Source organism: Mobula hypostoma, chromosome 16, assembly GCF_963921235.1.
Source record: "Mobula hypostoma chromosome 16, sMobHyp1.1, whole genome shotgun sequence".
In the NCBI taxonomy this organism is placed as follows: domain Eukaryota; kingdom Metazoa; phylum Chordata; class Chondrichthyes; order Myliobatiformes; family Myliobatidae; genus Mobula; species Mobula hypostoma.
The window spans coordinates 11,371,694-11,391,529 of NC_086112.1; the positions used below are offsets into that span (position 1 = coordinate 11,371,694).

Consider the following 19,836-nt stretch of genomic DNA (forward strand, 5'->3'; position numbering starts at 1 on the left):
TTAAATAACACTATTCTTATGCACTTCTGGTCAGATGCTAATTGCATTTCATTGGCTTTGTATCTGTACTCTAAATCTAATCTAATCTAATATGTGGCTAATACTTTTGCAGAGCACTGTACATTGGCACCAGGATGTGTGGCGGCACTTGCAGGCTGCCCGCATTACAACGTAGATTGTTAATGCAAACAATGTAATTCCCTATATGTTTCGATATGCATGTTATAAGTGAGGCGAATCTGAATCCAAATCTGTGTGATTGACTTCGCATTTTTTAATCAGGAGCCTCAGGCAGAAAGCTGTTTTGGAATTTGTTACTTGGCAGTAGTGGTGCAGTGCGATACACAAAAATTACCATAAATCACAATAAGAAGAGACAATAAGTTCATAAATAGTGCAAAAAGAGCAAAACAGTGTGGCAGCGTTCATGGATTTGGGGACCGTTCAGAACTCTGACGGCAGAGGGGAAGAAGCTGTTCCCAAAGGGTTCCTAATACCTTGTTATCATCTTATACTTCATCGTTTACCTGCACTGCACTTTCTCTGTAGATTTTACACTTTGTTCTGCATTGTTATTGGTTTACCTTCTTCTATTTCAATGTGCTGTGTGATGATCTGATCCATATGAACAGTGTGAAAGACAAGCTTGCCCCTGTATCTCGATACATATGACAATAATAAACCAATTCTAATTCCAATACCACATTGGCCTGACCGCATAAGTGGCTCTCTCTCCTGTCAAGGTGGACAGATGGTTAAGGAGACATCCCACTGGACCACAGTTGAAGACCATACCAGCGCAGAAGCAATGTAGTTCATGTGAAGCAACTCACCCCAGTGAGTTGAAAAGTCAAAAAATGATGCCTAAAATTCAATTTCTAATATCATCTTATGTGACAATTTCAATGCATAGCTTGAACATGATTGGAGGAGAGTACGGTGGTGGTGATGTCACAGGTAGGTTTTTTACAGGGAGAGCGGTGAGTGCTTGGGACATATTGCCAGGGGTGGTAGCAGAGGGAGATACAGTAGGAACATTTAAGGGACACTTTGATAGGCACATGGATGATAGAAAAATGGAGGGCTATGTGGGAAGGAAGTGTTAGATTGATCTTAGAGTAGGTTAAAAGGTCGGCACAATACTCTGTGTTCTATATTCTATTTTTTTTAAACTGGCCTCTACAATTATGGAATGGTCTCTGCAGGGAATTTCTGATTGCCTCATTATAGGAAGGATGTGGAGGATTTGGAGTTGGTGTAGAGGAAATTTACCTCAACACTGTCTGAATTAGAGAGCATGTCTTATGGTGATAGGCTGAGAGAGATAGGGCTTTTCTTTCTGGAGTGAAGGAGGATGAGAGGTGATTTGATAGAGATGCATAAGATGATAAAGGGCATAGTGTGGCGACCCACTTTCCAACACACTCGAACCGGCTCACGAAACAGCGCGCGCAGACAGAGAGGCCGGCCCCAAAAAGGGCGCCAGGCCATCTTCACCAGCAGGGGGAAAATCCCGCACGTGGAAAGGGTCTGCAAATATGTATTCCCCGGGGAGGGCGGGAATGAGAAGACTTTAAAGGAGGCCGCAAAGTTTGAATAAATCTCTTTTATCACAACTCCAACTCACCGACTGCGTGTCGTTATTCTAGCGCTGTGTGTAGCACACCGCTACAATAGAAAGATTTTTTTTCCCTCGCATGGAAATGGCTAATACGTGGAAGCATAATTTTAAGGTAATCAGATGAAAGTATCTGGGGAGGGTGAGATATCAGAAGTAAGATTGTACTCAGAGAGTAGTAGGTAAGGGAAATGTGGTGGTAGATACACTGGGGGCATTTAAGAAACTCCTTAATAGGCTTATGGAGAGAGAATTGAAGGTCTGTATAGGAGAGGAAGGTTAGATTGATCTTAGAGTAGGTTAAAGTTTCAGCCCAACATTGTGGGCCAAAGGACTGTAATGTTCCGTGTACTATGTTCAATGTTGCATGACAGGAAAACAGAAGGCTCTTTTGGAGGGAAGAGTGAGATTGGTCCTGGAGTAGGCTAAAGGGTTGGCACAATATTGTTGGCTGAACTGTGCTGCATTGTACTGATCTACACATTGATTGGTGTTCATTGCTGGCGTTTTCTCCAAGAGGACCACAGCCTTTGGGTTTGGAGGCTCGTGTGCCTCAATGATCCAAAGAGCTATGTTGGCTGGAGTCAGGACTTTGTGCTTTGGCTCTTGGTCGGGTCACCCTTGCTAAATAGGTCAAAGGATTGGTCCACCGGTCTTCCAGGTTTGGGGGTTCAGCTCAGGGCTAACAACCCAGCTGGTAAAACAAAACTGTTACGGAAACAACAATGAAGAATCCTTCAAGTGCGACGGTATTCCTGAGTCTCCACCCAGGACTTGCATGACTGACAGTAGTGAAAACCGAGAGGAAGCTACCGACATGGAGAAGAAAGCCCCAAGCACCATCAGGGATGGAGGATCTTCGTTGCTGCTCCAAACACCAGCGACGTAACAGGCCGTAGAGAGATTGATGGAGTTTCAGGATCTTTCTTTAATGCACTTTGACCTTGTAAAATGAGTGCTGTTCGGTTTTAACAATGTCTTTAATGATGTGGTTCAGTCCATGTGGACTGCAGCACATGCTTGTGTATTTCCATATTATTGCCTGTCGTTCTCTTGTTCGGCAGCACAAGTACAGTAGCAGAGACAGACGAAGTACCCTGCAACTGCTGTAAAAACGAGTTATAAATGGAATCTGCCTTATTTTGTTGCAGTCTGTTCATTGCAATGCAGTATTCCAGATCTCTTTCTAAGTACCCTGTACATCTATGCTGGCATTCAGCTTAAATCTCGTGGCTGTACAGAGAGCCTGGTGTGCCCCTCTGCTGCATGCAGCTTGCTGACTGCGGACATGCTACCTAGCACAATGAGTTTGTGCGTCAGCATCCTAGGTTAAAAATGAATGAAAAATCAATCTGTATGACTGCAGTGCGAGCACTGTCCACTCTAACCTAGTTTCCTCATCTTATTCTACATTGCTACCCCAAGTGATAGCACTGGTTAAAATGGTAAGTAGACTTCAGGAGTTTTAGTTTCATGTTTTGGCTCTGTCTGAAGGGATAAACTAAAATGCTGCAAAGGGTTTCCTGCAGTTCTGAGCATGATACTGATTACTGTGCTGAACTGTTCATTGCACTTTTCATCACCCTTTTAACTCTGGGGGTTTTAAGCCAAAAGTGATCTATATGAAATGGATGTCATTTGAAAATATTGTGTGCAATAACATGACTAATGCTGTACAAAAGACTGTTTCTACTTGTCTCTATAGTACGGCTCTTCTTAAATAACGTAGCAACTGTGTTTCAGCTGCTTTTTTTTCTTTCTGTAATTTATGCATGAATTTTGTTAATCTTACAAAAATTAGACTTTCATAACAATCCATGCTTCATGTTATTACTTAACCGGTCAAATTTAACTGTGGAGTAGGATAACGATTATTTGACTGCAGCAGGGTTCAGCTCAGTTTTGCAGCTGCCGGGATCTCTGCTCATTTATTCAATTAACCCAAATACTTTCAGCTTTTCCCACAGTGAAGTGAACCTCTGCAGCCTCAACAATGACTTCTCTGCTGTTACTTGCTCTGCTGTCCGTCTGCTGGGCTGATTCCCATTTTAACCTGAACTCTACAGGGTCTAAGTACTTCAGAACGATCTACATTGCAGGTAAGGGCACTCAGGATATGGATTGGGGACGGTGGTGGGGGTGGGGGGGAGGAAGAGGTCGCTGAGCTGAACAATTTACCTTCCTTTAGACCAGGGCTTCCCAACTTGAGGTCCACAGACTTCTCAGTTAATAGTAGGGGTTAGTGGCATAAAAATGGCTGGAAATCCCTGCTTTCATGAATATCAGATGTATTGTGCATCCACTAATTCTTGTATTTATGGATTCTGTTTTCTTTAACTCATTCTGCTTTTAAAGATTACTGAAAGCATTTAATTTATAAAGTATACATTAATATTTAAAGTATCATAAATTGTGCAGTAAATTCAATTAATTATACATCATATATGAACTATGAGGTCAAATTGTTATTGCTTTTTCATGTTTTACCACAGTTCTCACATATGCTTGGTAATTATTCTACTTGTACTATTTTAAGCAGCACTCACAAGGTACCAAGCAGGATTCTTCACCTCTTCCTTCCCTAGCATATTCTGTTCAATAACATAACACTTGTCTTCTTCACAGTAGGTTCTCAGTTTTTGATCTGTTTTGCCAGCTGTTGTTCCTTTGCCCCCCCCACCACCACCCCGTGAATGTCTCTGATCTAAATGAGATGCATGGCCTTGAATCAGCACAGATCACACTGCAAGATTCTAACCTTCCCAGATTTTGCCAATTCCTTTTGTGTGAAAAGAAATTCACACTTAGCAGGAAACCCAGCTTAGCGTATCACTACGAAACATAGAACACAGAACATAGAAACGTACAGCTTAGGAACAAGACCTTTGGCCCACAATGTTGTGCCAAACCAAATAAACTAGTAGTCAAATGGCCATCTAAGCTAATCCCTCATGCCTTCACAATGCCGATATCCCTCAAGTTTCCTCTCATTTGTGTGCCTTTAAGACACATACAGAAATCTTTCAGATAAGGGATGTGGCTGTCCTTAAGTAAGCATGGCGGCCATTTTGCAAGACAATTGAACTGAAAAATGAGATGTTTAAGAGGTGAAATTATCATTGGGGAATTTCCTGTCCCTCTGTACTTAGCACTCCGTGATCATTAAAAAATCACCCAGGTCAATGGAATAGATGAGTAAGAACTTGTTTAGATAACTCACCCATTGAATGTCTTGTCTTCGTGGGTAATACAGTCATGGTCAGAATGCTATCAGCATCTGTCTCAGATTAGCTGTCTTTCAAGTTCTGACATTTTACAGATAGCACAATTTACTAAACTAAACATCCCATTTGCTAAGGCACAATTATGGAACTGGCACCAAAATTTGGCCGCTTTTTTTTAATCAGAGATCTATAAACATCTTTTCAAACGTTTTCAGTTTTCTGATCTCATTCTCACTATGAATGTCCAGTCCCTCCTATCCTCCATCGGGAAGGCCTTAACGCTCTCCACTGGATAACAGACCTAACCAGTTCCCCTCCACCACCACCCTCAATCATCTGGTGGAATTGGTCCTCACACTCAACAATTTCTCTTTCGGCTCCTCCCACCTTCTCCAAAGACAAGGTGTAGCCACGGACATGCACATGGACACCAGCTATGGCTGCCTTTTCACTGGCTACATGGAACAGTCCATGTTCCAAGCCTTCAGTGGATAACGCTCATGTGACCAATCTGCCAATTGTTGATTGCTCATGGCTGTTTGTGCTATTGTCTTGGAAATTGTTGGTTGCTATTGTGTTGTCTATTAAATGCTTGACACCAACCCATAATTACTTCTGGTAAGTTTCACATTCTGGCAGTAAAGAGGTTCTGATTCTGATTTTGATTGATGACTGCATTGATGTTGCTTCACCTGTCATCTGCGAGCTTGTACGCCTTCTTCTCCCCTCACCCCCCACCTTCTTATTCTGGCTTCTTCCCTCTTCCTTTCCAGTGCTGATGAAGGGTCTTGGCCCAAATTGTCAACTGCTTATTCCTCTCCATAGACACTGCCTGACCTACTCAGTTCCTCTAAAATTTTGTGTGTGTGACTTTCTAAACACCTTGTTGAATTCCATTGGCTAAAAAATCCCAGAGGCAAGAACCTTCTTGATCATTGTGAACAGAGCAAGTTTAGATTCACCTCATGAATTTTCAGAAACATGACTAATTTTCCTTGCTACACACACAAAATGCTAGAGGAACTCAGCAGGCCAGTCAGCATCTATGGAAAAGAGTAAACATATAATATTTTGGGCCAAAACCCTTCATCAGAACTAATTTTCCTCTCTATGGTTAACAGCTATTATCCAACAAATAGCACATACCATCAAATTGGTTCTTCCTTGTTTTCTTTATTCTTTTTTTTATGATTTTGATGATGTTTTCACAAAACTATGCCCTTTCTTTTGCTCCAATGTCTTTGTCTATATTCTGTTTACAAGTAGTCAAGATGGACATGCAGCTGATTGAATAATCAGAAGGGGTGATGGAAGTAAATATTAGGAAAAGCAAGCTAGAATTAAACAGAACATTGGATAGACCATATCTGGACTACTATCTTTTAGTTTCCTCTAATAAAAATGCATTTTCTTTGGAAGGGTAGGAATTCAGTGCAGAAATAACAGGATAGACAAAGGAGAGTTAGTGAATGTTATTTACTTGGAACAGGGGTTCCCAACCATTTTTATGCCATGAACCCCTACCACTAACCAAGGGGTCTGTGGGCTCCAGGTTATTAATCCCAACTTGGACTTTCACGAAGTGCCACACATGATGCTGCTAACCGAGATAAGATCCCATGTAATTACAGGAAAGGTACAAGCATGGATAGAAGATTGGGTGACTGCAAGAGGCAGAAAGTGGGAATAAAAGGGGCCTTTTCTGGTTGACTGCATATCACTAATGGTGTTCCACAGGGTTTGGTATCAGGACTGCTGATCTGGATCATGGAACTGATGGCTTTGTGGCCAAGTTTGTGGATTACACTAAGATAGGTGGAGGGGCGGGTAGTGTTGAGGAATCAGAAAGTGTGCTGAAGGACTTAAACAGATTGGGAGAACGGACAAAGGCATGGCTGACAGAATACAATGCAGGGAAGCACATGGTCTTGCACTTCAGTAGAAGGGATAAAGACGTTCACTATTATCTAAATGGCAAGCAAATTTGGAGATCAGAGGTACAGGGACTTGGAGTCCCAGTGCAGGATTCTTTAAAGATTAATTTGCACATTGAGTCATTAGTAAGCAAGGCAATTGCAATATTAGCATTCATTTCTAGAGGAGCAATGATATAATGCTGGGGATTTATAAGGCGTTAGACAGACTGCATTTGGAGTATTGTGAGCAGTTTTTGGCTCCTTATCTAAGAAAGGTTGTGCTGGCATTGAAAAAGGTACAGAGGAAGTTCACAAGAATGATTCCGGTAATGAAAAGGTTAGCATATGAGGAGTGTCTCTTAGTTCTGGGTCTGTACTTGCTGGAGTTTAAACTAATAGGAGAGGGGGAGAAGTCTCATTGAAACCATCAAATTTAAAAGGCAGGACATTTCTATTAGTGGGAGGGTCTAGGACCAGAGAGCACAGCCTCAGAATATTAGGATGTCCCTTCAGAACAGAGAGAACTCTGGTGAATTTCTTTTTTCTGGTGAACTCTGGTGGAATTCATTGCCAGAGATGGCTGTGGAGGCCAAATCATAGGGTATATTTAGTGGATGGTGATAGGTTCTTGAATAGTAAGTGCATTGAAGATTATGGAGAGAAGGCAGGAGAATGAGTTTGAGAGGAAAAATAAAGCAGCCATGATGGAAAGTCTAATTCTACTCCAATGTCTTATGGTCTTGTGATGAGGTAGTCCTCTCACAAATGTTTGAGACTGAAAATGTACTCACAGGAGTTTATAAAAACGGTTATCTTATTGAAGTATCATCCTCATCATTATGTGCTGTGTCATATGATGTGGGCAATCATGATCTTTCACCATAATTGTTCTTGGCAAATTTTTCTACAGAAGTGGTTTGCCATTGTCTTTTTATGGGCAGGGTCTTTACATGATGGATGACCCCAGCCATTATCAATACTCTTCGGAGATTATCTGCCTGGCGTCATGGTCGCATAACCAGGACTTGTGATCTGCACCAGCTGCTCATACGACCATCCACCACCTGTTCCCATGGCTTCACATGACCCTGATCGGGGGGGGGGGCGGTGCTAAGCAGGTACTTCACCTTGCCCGAGGGTGACCTACAGGCTAGCAGAGGGAATGAGCGCCTCACACCTCCTTTGGTAGAGGCATATCTCCATCTTGCCAGCCATATTGAAGTAAATGTGACTTTAATGGGGCTTGATAGAGCAAAGCTGAGAGGATGGTCCCCTTCATAAAACAGATCTAGAGCCAGATGGCAGAACTCTGAAACCAATATCACACATTTTGGATGAATTTTTTTTTCTTTCCAAAGATTGTTGAATGTTTGGAAGCCCCAGTGAGTTGAGGAGGCTGAGTCACTAAAGTTATTCCTGGCTGGGACAGAGAGATTTTTGGAGCTGAGGCTGAGATCAGATCAAGCACAATATTATTAACTAGAAGAATATCCTGCAGGGACAAATCGGCCTATTTATTTCTTATGAGACAGTATCATTGTCAGGCTAATGACTCTGTTTCGGGTCCTCGCTCCATTTAGCTGATAAATGTTGAAGTGGTTGGGGGGGGCGGTTACCTCAGAACAATGCTTTCAAACAAATGGATGAGTAGTCCCTGCTGGCTGCTAAAAGGAGGCTTGCAGAGTCTACAGTCTCCAGATGGTACAGGCTGTCAAAATGGCCCTTACAGCCATTGACGTGCTTCTCTCTCCATGTGCAGTAGCTGTGAACCATAGCAGGGAAAGGATGCTGGTACTTTTCCCATAGCTTGCTGAAGCTCTCCTTGTAAGACGTGCTCTCTGATCCAGGCAGCATCTTAGCAAATCTGTTCTGCATCCTCTTTGGACCCCAACCATCCAGATCATGCTCGCTTCTTGCTGCTGCCATTGGGCAGGAGGTACAGGAGCCTTAGGTCCCACATCACTAGATTCAGGAGCAGTTATGACCCTTCAACCATCAGGCTTCTGAATAAGTATGGATAATTTCATTCCTCTCAATTCAGAACCGTTTCTAAAACTTATGGACTCGCTTCCATAAGGAGTCTACAACTCAACTTCTCAGCTTTATACATCGATCTATCTACTTAATTATTATTTGCAGTTTGTCTTTTTTTTACATTGGTTGGTTGTCAGTCTTTGTTTACATGTATAGTTTTTCATTTAATCTATTGTATTTCGTTGTTCTACTGTGAGTGCCCACAAGAAAATGGATCCCAAAGTAGTATATGGTGACATATATAGTACGTACCTTGATAATACATTTACTTTAAACTAAAGTGTCTTCATCCTTCCTATAATGGGGCAACCAGAAATGAACTCAATACTCCAACTGTGAAACCCTTTCCAACGTTCTATTCCATGGACCGTTATCTTCAACCGAGGGTCTGTGGACCCCAGGTTGGGAACCCCTGCCCTAAACGCCCTATGCCCTTATGCCCTGAGGCACTCTTAGCCAGTGATGACACAATTAATGGAGTACAATATAAAGACCTACATATGAGACCACACAAATAAGAGGTAAAACAACAGTTCAGTGATGGGTAGCATATTTATTTGCAAAATGCGCAGGACCTGAAATGATTTAGCTGCAGTGTCTCACCTTCATGCTTCATGCAGTGCCACAGTAAAATTTCTTCACATTCTGCTCAAAATAATTACATTTCACTGGAAGAGACAGGTGTTATTGTTGGCGGGGAAATCTGCCATGGAGCCTCCCTGGGTCAGGACTGTTAAACATGATTCATATTCCTTTCCTGATGCTCCCAAGAAGATATTGGGCCAGCCATGATTGCTGAGTGAATTGTGCATTGTGGAAATTTATTGTATTTCAAGTTCAAGTTTATTGTCATTCAACCATACACATGTATGCAGCTAAACGAGACATCAATCTTTTGGGACCAAGGTGCAAAACACAGTACATACAGTCACACAAAGCACATATAGCTACAATCCTGCACATACAGACACAAAATGATATTAGCTGCAGTTGTCTTAATATAGAGAAACTGGATATAAAGAAGGCACAGTGAATATGTTTGAATTAAGTCCATCATAATATTTCTCAGCAGTCTTGAAATTCCACTGTGGTTTTTGTGGTTTTATACCATAGAGAAACAGTGGAATATGACTGTAAAAGATGAGGCAATGGAAGATCCATTAATCCCTGTGGAGTTTATGGATCTGTATGTTATGCAACAAGGATAGAACCACGGATTCCTACATTCTCAGGAGCATAAAGACTTCTCTCTAAGCCTGTGTGTTATTCCTTTGAGTTCTATAACCTGGTTAATTTATAATTTGTACTTTTAGTTACAGGAACCCCAATGGTTGTAACATTGGCATTAAGCATACGTTTTTGTAACCATAAAGACCCACTTTATTAGCTTTATTTGTCACATGTACAGTGCTGTGCAAAAGTCTTAGACACATATATATAGCTAGGGTGCCCAAGACTTTTGCAGACTTCTGTATTTGTCAATGTGGAGCGGAGAGCAAGTTTGTAAATCTGGCAGGAGCAAATGACGTTGGGAATGGTGAGGTTGGAGCACTACTAGAGGGGTGGCAGACAGGTGGCAGAGAAGGACTGCCAAGTGGGGGTGGTGGTGTGGGTGCCTACGCACCCAGCCCTGAGACACCAGGCAAGGTCACTTGATCACAAACAATTGGTTTATTGATCATTACAGAGCGTCTTTCTGTTGCTTTCCCTTTTCCCAACCGTGATTCCTCTCTCCCTGCTCCCTTACCACTCTCAGTCACAACAGAGAGTCATATCAAAATCAGGTTTATCATCACTCACGTATGTCATAAAATTTGTTTTTTTTTAGGTAGCAGTACAGTGCAATACATAAATTTACTACAGTACTGTCCAAAGTCTTAGGCACAGTTTCTCTATACATGTGCATAAGACTTTGCACAGTACTGTATGTCAGTGATATTGAACTTGATTTATTTTTAATGTTGAGATCAAGTTCAAGTTTAACTATTGCTCAACCACACAGGAATACAACCCAGCTTGTTATTCCACCGACAGAACACTGGAGGGCAACACCGTTGGTCTTAGGCATGTAGTGAAACGTACAGAGAGTGTTGAAATGTACAGTGAAATGCATTGTCTGCGCTGAATCAAATCCGCAAGGATTGTGCTGGGCTGCCTGCAGGTGTTGCCACACTTCTCTGGCACCATCATAGCAAGCCTACAACTCACTAACCTGACCTGCACACCTTGGGAATGTGGGAGGAAACCAAAGCACCCGGAGGAAATCCACTCAGTCACCGGGAGAGATACAAACCTCTTACAGGCTGCGGCAGGAATTGAACTCCAATCTTAGAGCTGGATCTGGAAGGGGATGCATTAAACATCGTGCCAGCCATATAGTTATTCCGTGACTTTTAATGTTGATAACGTACTGTAAAAACTGTAGAACACAGAACATTACAACTCGGTACAGGCACTTCAGCCCATGATGTTGTGCTGACCTTTTAACTGACTCTAAGATCAATCTAGCCCTTCCTCCTATATAGCCCACTAACTTTTTCTATCATCCATGTGCCTACCTAAGAGTCTCTTAAATGTCCCTAATGTATCTGCCTCTACCACCACCCCGGCAGAGTGTCACAGGCACCCATCGCTCTCTGTGTAAAAAACCTACCACTAACGTCCCCTCTGTAGTTTCCTCCATGAAGTAGAGAGCTGTGGGGGGGTGGGGGGGGAGACTAAGTGGAAAAGGTAAATGTCACAGTGGTCCCAGGTGCGGAGGAATAGCAGACTCTGTCACGGTGAGCACTGGCAACGACTCAACCCAGATGCGGGGGGTACGGCAGACTCCCCATGCAGAGAATAAAACAAGAGGTTACACATAGAAATACCAACAAAGCATTGGAAGCACAACAGAGTGACACATGAGACATATCATTCTCCACAAACACGAGGATTCTGCTCCAGCACTAAGCGAGAGCCCCTTTCGATAATCACAGAATGCAGGAAACCCGAGCCAGTCATAAATTGACAAGATTTAACCGAAAGCACAAGAACTTAATGGCTGTAGTTAAGATAACAATTAGTAAGCACATGTGCTGAAGAAACCTAGAAGCCCTACGCTAGACAACAGAGGCCCACGGGACACATTGCAGGTTAAGGGCTGAAGAAGAAGGAATCTGATTAGAGAGATCACTACACCATGGGAGAAAAGGCAGGAGGAGGTGCACCAAAGGGAGCAAGTGAGGAGGGAACCAAAATGGGGAATGGGAAAAAGAGTAACCTACAAAGATGCAAATAACAGGAATTCTGCAGATGCTGGAAATTCAAGCAACACACATCAAAGTTGCTGGTGAACGCAGCAGGCCAGGCAGCATCTCTAGGAAGAGGTACAGTCGACACTTCAGGCCAAGACCCTTCGTCAGGACTAACTGAAAGAAGAGCTAGTAAGAGATTTGAAAGTTGGAGGGGGAGGGGGAGATCCAAAATGATAGGAGAAGACAGGAGGGGGAGGGATGGAGCCAAGAGCTGGACAGGTGATTGGCAAAGGGGATATGAGAGGATCATGGGACAGGAGGCCTAGGGAGAAAGACGGGGTGGGGGGGGACCCAGAGGATGGGCAAGAGGTATATTCAGAGGGACAGAGGGAGAAAAAGGAGAGTGAGAGAAAGAATGTGTGCATAAAAAGGAGTAACAGCTGGGGTACGAGGGGGAGGTGGGGCCTCCCCCTCGTAATAAATATAACTTATCAAGAATACATTTTTTTAGATATTTACAAGTTAGAAATTTCCTAAGTACTATACTTTCTTCCTTTCCAATGCTTCCTCCTACATATATTTTAGATTCGATAATTAACCTTAATCCATGTCAGAAAGGTGCATCGGCTATGATTTATAATATTATTATGAAACTTAGGAAAGCTCCATTTGATAAGATTAGGGTAGATTGGGAACAGGAATTGGGGCTTACCATTTCTGTGGATGATTGGGGGCAGATTTTACAATTAGTTAATACTTCCCCTATTTGTGCTAAACATTCCCTAATTCAATTTAAAGTGGTTCATAGAGCACATATGTCCAAAGATAAGTTAGCGCGTTTTTACTCGCATATTAATCCTTTCTGTGATAGATGTTCGGGGCAGATAGCCTCTTTAACTCATATGTTTTGGTCTTGCCCTACTTTGGAAACTTTTTGGAGAGATATTTTCAATATTATTTCTAAGGTATTAAATATAGATATCTCTCCTCACCCTATTACTGCTATCTTTGGACTACCTAAAATTTCTAGTAATCTTTCCCCTTCAGCCCGTAGAATGATTGCATTTCTTACTTTAATGGCGAAAAGATGTATTTTACAACATTGGAAAGAGCTTAATGCTCCAACTACCTTTTTTTGGTTTTCTCAGACGATTTTATGTTTGAATCTGGAGAAAATTAGAAGTAACCTTTATGATTCTTCATTTAAATTTGAACAGATTTGGGGACCTTTTATTCGATATTTTCATTTAATGTAATATTTACCCTTCTTGTTTTTTTTCACTGTTTTAATGGAGGTCGGGATTGAGGACGTGATTTTAAGTTTAACTCTGTTTGGTTTCAAGTTAGCCCATTGCTTTGCTTTGCTTTTAGTTAGTTGCACGGTGGGTTTTTTTTTGGGGTTTTTTTTTTCTTTTTTTTCCATTGATATATATAAAATCTAGTATACTATTATGTTATCTTGGTTTCTTATGCTTAAATTACATTGTTTGTAGTATTTTCTTTTTGGTATTGTTATCTTTTGGAATTTTATTATACTTTAACATTGTATTAATGTTTATATGGCTTACCTTTTTTGTATACTTATTCAATAAAAAGATTTAAAAAGAAAGAAAGAGAGGATCATGGGACAGGAGGTCCGGGGAGAAAGACAAGGGGGGGGGGAACCAGAGGATGGGCAAGGGGTATAGTCAGAGGGACAGAGGGAGAAAAATGAGAGTGAGAGAAAGAATGTGTGTATAAAAATAAATAACGGATGGGGTACGAGGCGGAGGTGGGGCATTAGCGGAAGTTAGAGAAGTCGATGTTCATGCCATCAGGTTGGAGGCTACCCAGACGGAATATAAGGTGTTATCCACGGCCTCCTCTACGGTAAAGATGAATATCCACAGCCTCCTCTACTGTAAAGATGAAGCCACACTCAGTTTGGAGGAACAACACCTTATATTCCGTCTGGGTAGCCTCCAACCTGATGGCATGAACATCGACTTCTCTAACTTCCGCTAATGCCCCACCTCCCCCTCGTACCCCATTCGTTACTTATTTATATACACACATTCTTTCTCTCACTCTCCTTTTTCTCCCTCTGTCCCTCTGACTATACCCTTTGCCCATCCTCTGGTTCACCCCCCCCCATTGTCTTTCTCCCCGGACCCCCTGTCCCATGATCCTCTCATATCCCCTTTGCCAATCACCTGTCCAGCTTTTGGCTCCATCCCTCCCCCTCCTGTCTTCTCCTATCATTTTGGATCTCTCCCTCTCCCTCCCCCTCCCATTTTCAAATCTCTTACTAACTCTTCCTTCAGTTAGTCCTGACGAAGGGTCTCGGCCGGAGACGTCGACTGTACCTCTTCCTAGAGATGCTGCCTGGCCTGCTGCGTTCACCAGCAACTTTGATGTGTGTTGCTTAACCTACAAAGATGTCGTGTTTAGGTCTCATTCTTACAAGATGACAAAAGTGGATAGGCAGAGACATTTTCACAGGATGGAAGTAACAAATAGAAGTGTGCATAATTTGAAGGTGATTGGAAGAAAGTACTGGGGATGTCAAAGGTGTTTTTTTTTACAGCTGTGGAGGCCAGAGAGTGACATGCGCATGGAATGCATAGCCAGGGATGATGGCGTTGAGGAAGATACATTCGAGACATTTAAGAAACTTTTAGATGGGTATACAAGGAACGTTCGATGGCTTTGGAATTCAGAAGGATCAGAGTGATCTCATTGAAGCCTTTCGAATGTTGAAAGGCCTAGACAGAGTAGACATGGAAAAGATGTTTCCCATGATGGGGGAGTCTAGGACAAGAGGGCACAGCCTCAGGATAGAGGGGCGTGCATTTAAAACAGAAATGTGGAGAAATTTCTTTAGCCAGAGGGTGCTAAATTTGTGGAATTTGTTACCACGGGCAGCTGTGGAGGCCAGGTCATTGGGTGTATCTAAGGCAGAGCTTGATAAGTTCCTGATTGGACATAGCATCAAAGGTTACGGGGAGAAGGCCAGGGCATGGGGCTGAGGAGGGCAAATAAGGATCAGCCATGATTGAACGGCAGAGCAGACTTGATGGGCCAAATGGCCTGATTCTGCTGCTATGTCTTATGGTCACTAACTGCCTATTCACCTTCCCATTCCTTCTCCTGAAAGTCACCCAACTACCTACCTCTTGCAATTTAGGGGTGACAACTTCCCTGTAACTCAGTCAATGATCTCCTCACTCTCCTGTACAAGCCAAAGGTCATCCAGCTGCTGCTCCAGATCATTTCAAGGCCCTGCGGCTGGATGCACTCCACACAGAGGTAGTACCCTCTCACCACCCCACTCCCAACAATGGCTGCTCTGCTTGTCCTTACTGTACTTTTATTTACTCCTCTCTGCTCTGCTCCTGCCGCTGACTGGGCCACCGGAATGACACCGAGCGCCCGCGTAGCTCTCCTTTTAAATGAGCTCAGCCAACCTGCGAGAAACCTCCTCTGATTGGGACACCAGAAAATATCTAATCAGCCAATCATGTGACAGCAACTCAAAACATGCAGATGCGCTCAAGAGGTTCAGTTGTTGTCCAGACCAGACAGCAGAATGGGGAAGAAATGTGATCTAAGTGGCTTTGACCGTGGAATGATTGTTGGCACCATACGGGGTGGTTTGAGTATCTCAGAAACTGCTGATCTTGGATTTTCACACACAACAGTCTTGAGATTTCACAGAGAGTTGTGTGAAAAACAACGAAAAACATCTCCTGAGCAGTCTTTCTGTGGGTGAAAATACCTTGTTCATGAGAGAGGTCAGAGGAGAATGGCCGGACTGGTTCAAGCTGACAGGAAGACGACAGTAACTCAAATAACCACATGTCACAACAGTGGTGTGTAAAAGAGCATCTCTGAACACACAGCATATCAACCGTTGGCATGGATAGACTACAGCAGCAGAAGTCCACACCCTGTTCCATTCATGAACCTAGTAAAGTGGCCACTGATTGCATTTTCAAGTTCAAGTTTTGTAATTATTCAACCATAAGTAAATATCTTCAAGTGAAACAGGGTTCCTCCACAGGTGCAAAACACATTACCATCAGTGCACAGCACCCTGCACATAGCGCATAGCACAAAAATCATATGATTGCAGAAAAACAGTCACAAAGAAATAATTAGATAGCCAGGTCCCTGAGTGGCATGACTCTAGAATGATGGTAAGTTATCCTGGGCAGCTCGTTCTTCCACTGAATGAACACTAGAGGGCAGCCCTGATGGAATATCAGAGGGCAGCACCGAGCAATCACTGGAGTGCAGCACTGATGGGGGGAGCCAGCCGCTAAGCCAGTACGAATTCCAGCATGCCTATAGAGGCTCTGCGCTCTCCTACACCACCTCTGGCATCTCTTCTCCTGGGTGACTGCAACAGGCAACCCCAAGGCAAAGGCCTAGTCCTCGCGACAACGCAGTTCCCCCGCCACCAGTCTTGCCAATGAACCAGTGAACCGGATTTGCAGTATAGTATATTACCAATGTCTCGTGATCGCAATAAAAACATCATAGGCGGTCACTCGCACTGTGCGGCATCGCGGCACAGTGCTACGTAACTAGGCCACAACACACCAATGATACGCACTAAGTCCAGATCCATCACTATCAAGCAACTCGCCGATGGGCTAGTCTGGCAATACTTGATGTTCTTAGTCTCCAACAATGACTTGCAATCATAAAAAAGACGTAAAGGATGAACAAATACATCTTTGACTGGATCTGGCATCGCTGCTGCATCCGTGCACGCTGCCATCTTACATAGAAGGCAACTAAAGAAGACAAGTTAGCTCATCTTAATTGCTTGTTCTGTTTAAATACAGCAACTTGTTGAAAATCTCATGGGAGTTAAGGGTGAGATGTAGCTATCACAAGGCTAATTGTGAAGTGGTGCCATGTGTCCAGCAATCTGTGACAGCTCACATTAAATAAGGTATCTCAACCTCACCACTAATACTTCCGCAGTGAACAAATCCTGGATGGAATGGGAGGGAAGAAACAGCCCTGAGGCGAAACAGCAATAAATAAAACAATAGACTGTGTTTTAATGGAGTAGCTTTGAAAACAGCAGAATTATAAATTGGATAATTAATTAATTTCATATATACAAAAGATAATTATCAGTTATAATGGCTTCACTTAGGAAATAGTTCTTTTCTGTGGAGATTATTAAAGAATAATCAATGGTCCTCGACGTCTTCCGATGACCCTGTGTGCTCTGACTCTATGACGAGGACAAAGGCTTATTCACACCAATTATACAAACCCAAAATAACTTGAAAACAGCTGAAACCAACAGAATGGGTTATAAAATTTCTACATTTAAACAAGCATCTTCAAAAATAATTACCAGTTAATGCCAATTAGTCCATGATGTTAGAATACCATAAAACATAGGAGCAGAACTAGGCCATTCAGCCCATCGAATCTGCTGCACCATTCCGTCATGGCTGATTTACTATTTCTCTCAACCCCATTCTCCTTGTAGCCTTTGACATCCTTACTAATCAAGAAGCAAACAACATATTTCACTGTATGTTTTGATATTTCTATATACTGTATACGAGGGGTGATTGATAAGTTTGTGGCCTAACGTAGAAGGAGTCAATTTTAGAAATCCTAGCGCATTTATTTTTCTCACATTTACACACTTAGTCCAGCGGTCGTGGAGCACATGGATCCCTTCTTTGTAGAAGTCGGCGTCTTGGACCTCCAGAATTGGTCCACAGCAGGGGTGATTGATAAGTTCATGGCCTAAGGTAGAAGGAGATGAGTTATTAACTTCAAACTTTCTGCATTTTCACTCAAAGAGTTGAACTGCATGTGCATGTAACGAGAGCTGTATAACTCATCTCCTTCTACCTTAGGCCACAAACTTATCAATCATCCCAGCTGTGGACCACCTGGAGGTCCAAGACACTCTCGTTACATGCATGTGCAGTTTAACTCTTTGAGTGGTAATGCAGAAAGTTTGAAGTGATAACTCATCTCCTTCTACCTTAGGCTACGAACTTATCAATCACCCCTGCTGTGGACCACTTTTACAAAGAAGGGATCCGTATGCTCTACGACTGCTGGACTAAGTGTGTGAATGTAGGAAAAGTAAATATGCTAGGTTTTCTAAAATTGATTCCTTCTAACCTAGGCCACGAACTTATCAATCACCCCCCCCGTATGTGACAAAAAAATTTAAATTTTCTTTCAGTACTTAAACTATAATTTAACCACACATATTATGAGCTCAAATAATAGTACTTTAACAATGTACTTATATTGAAATTCATCAAACTTGAGATAAAAATATCTTTAATACTAGAGAAAACATCCAACAGTACCATGAGACACATCTCTATTATGTAGGCCAGATTTATTTTACTTACTGAGTGACCCAGTTAATGAGAGGTTCAAATGTAACTCTGAATACTCATTTCATCGTTCTCATCATGGTGCAGGTTTCTTAGTCCTTAAATTTAAAAGTAGTTTAGCTTATTTAAAAATAATGAGTTAGATTATGCTTAAGATCATAAGATGTAACAGCAGAATTAGGCCATTGACTCTGCTCCAGCATGCGATCATGGTTGATTTACTTTCCCTCTTAACCAACGTTCCCTCTAATTTTTTTTACATCTGTACGGACCAACCATTGCTCTGAGCAGGAAATTTTTACATGGCCTGAAAATTGCTTGGGCACTTTAAATGTTTTTTCTTGTAATATGCATACTATGAATATCTACAATGAAAATTGAAAAATCACACACTTTTGATTTTATTTATTATTAATTGAAGGGTATAATGGAATACAATACAATATGGAAAATCTTTCACGTTTCGTAAACTTTTTCTCGTCTGTCTTTATTACAAATTCTTTGTCTATAAACAATGTCCAGATTACTTTTGCATCCAGATGAAGGATATGTCTTAATGCTCATTAGATCATCCAAATTTTCCACTTCTAGCCTGTTTCTGGATTTATGTTTGATTGCATAAGACTGAATCCATGTTCGCAATCAGCACTAGAAGCTTGAAATGTTCCAATAATATCAACAAGTATAGACAGTTCTTCAAATTCTTAGTTTTTAAGTCCATTGTTCAACATATCAGTGAACGCCTCAATTGAGCCAGTCTTAACTTTCTCAGAAACAACAAATTTGAAATCATAGTACTACTGAAATATTTTTGAGGCAACGTTTTCATCGTATATAAAAGAAAGTTCTGGCTGCATGACAACAAACGCTATATTCACAGAAGCATTTCAGTTACTGCACAGCCATGCATGCACACAGCTTAGAGGGAACAATGCTCTTTACCTCATTCTCCTGCCTTCTCTCTGTAACCAGTAACAGCCTTACTAACCAAGACCACAAGATATAGGAACCCACTCGGCCCATCGAGTCTACTCTGTCACTTGATCATGGCTGATTTATTATCCCTCTCAATCCCATTCTCCTGCCTTCTCCCTGTAACCTCTAGCACCCTTACTAATCAAGAATCTATCCACCTAGGCTTCAACTATACCCAATGACATGGCCTCCACAGCCATCTGTGGCAAAGAATTCCTACAGATTCACTACCTTCTGGGTAAGAAGAAATTCCTCCTCATTTCTGTTCTAAAGGGACATCCTTCTATTCTGAGGCTGTGCCCTTTGTTCCAAGACTCTCTCACTAATAGAAACAACTTTTCCATGCCCAGTCTATCCATGCCTTTTGAGTTTTGTTTGATTTCAATGAGATTTCCCCCATCATTCTTCTACACTCCAGTGAATGAGGCTTTATAGGGCATTGGTCTGACCACATTTGGA

The 19,836-nt window shown here is 42.1% G+C and overlaps 1 protein-coding gene across 8 annotated transcripts in view; it reads left to right on the top strand.

Moving 5' to 3' along the window:
• Positions 1-19,836, top strand: part of LOC134357220 (hyaluronan and proteoglycan link protein 1-like) — a 135,526-nt gene that overhangs the window by 69,217 nt on the left and 46,473 nt on the right. For 7 of the 8 annotated variants that reach the window (XM_063068514.1, XM_063068517.1, XM_063068518.1 and 4 more), the window contains one exon: positions 3,574-3,717. In XM_063068514.1, coding sequence (XP_062924584.1) covers positions 3,612-3,717 — 106 coding nt within the window. In that variant the 5' untranslated portion in view covers positions 3,574-3,611. Of the gene's footprint in view, positions 1-2,189; positions 3,064-3,573; positions 3,718-19,836 lie in introns of those variants that run through there. The other variant, XM_063068516.1, reaches the window with a different exon arrangement.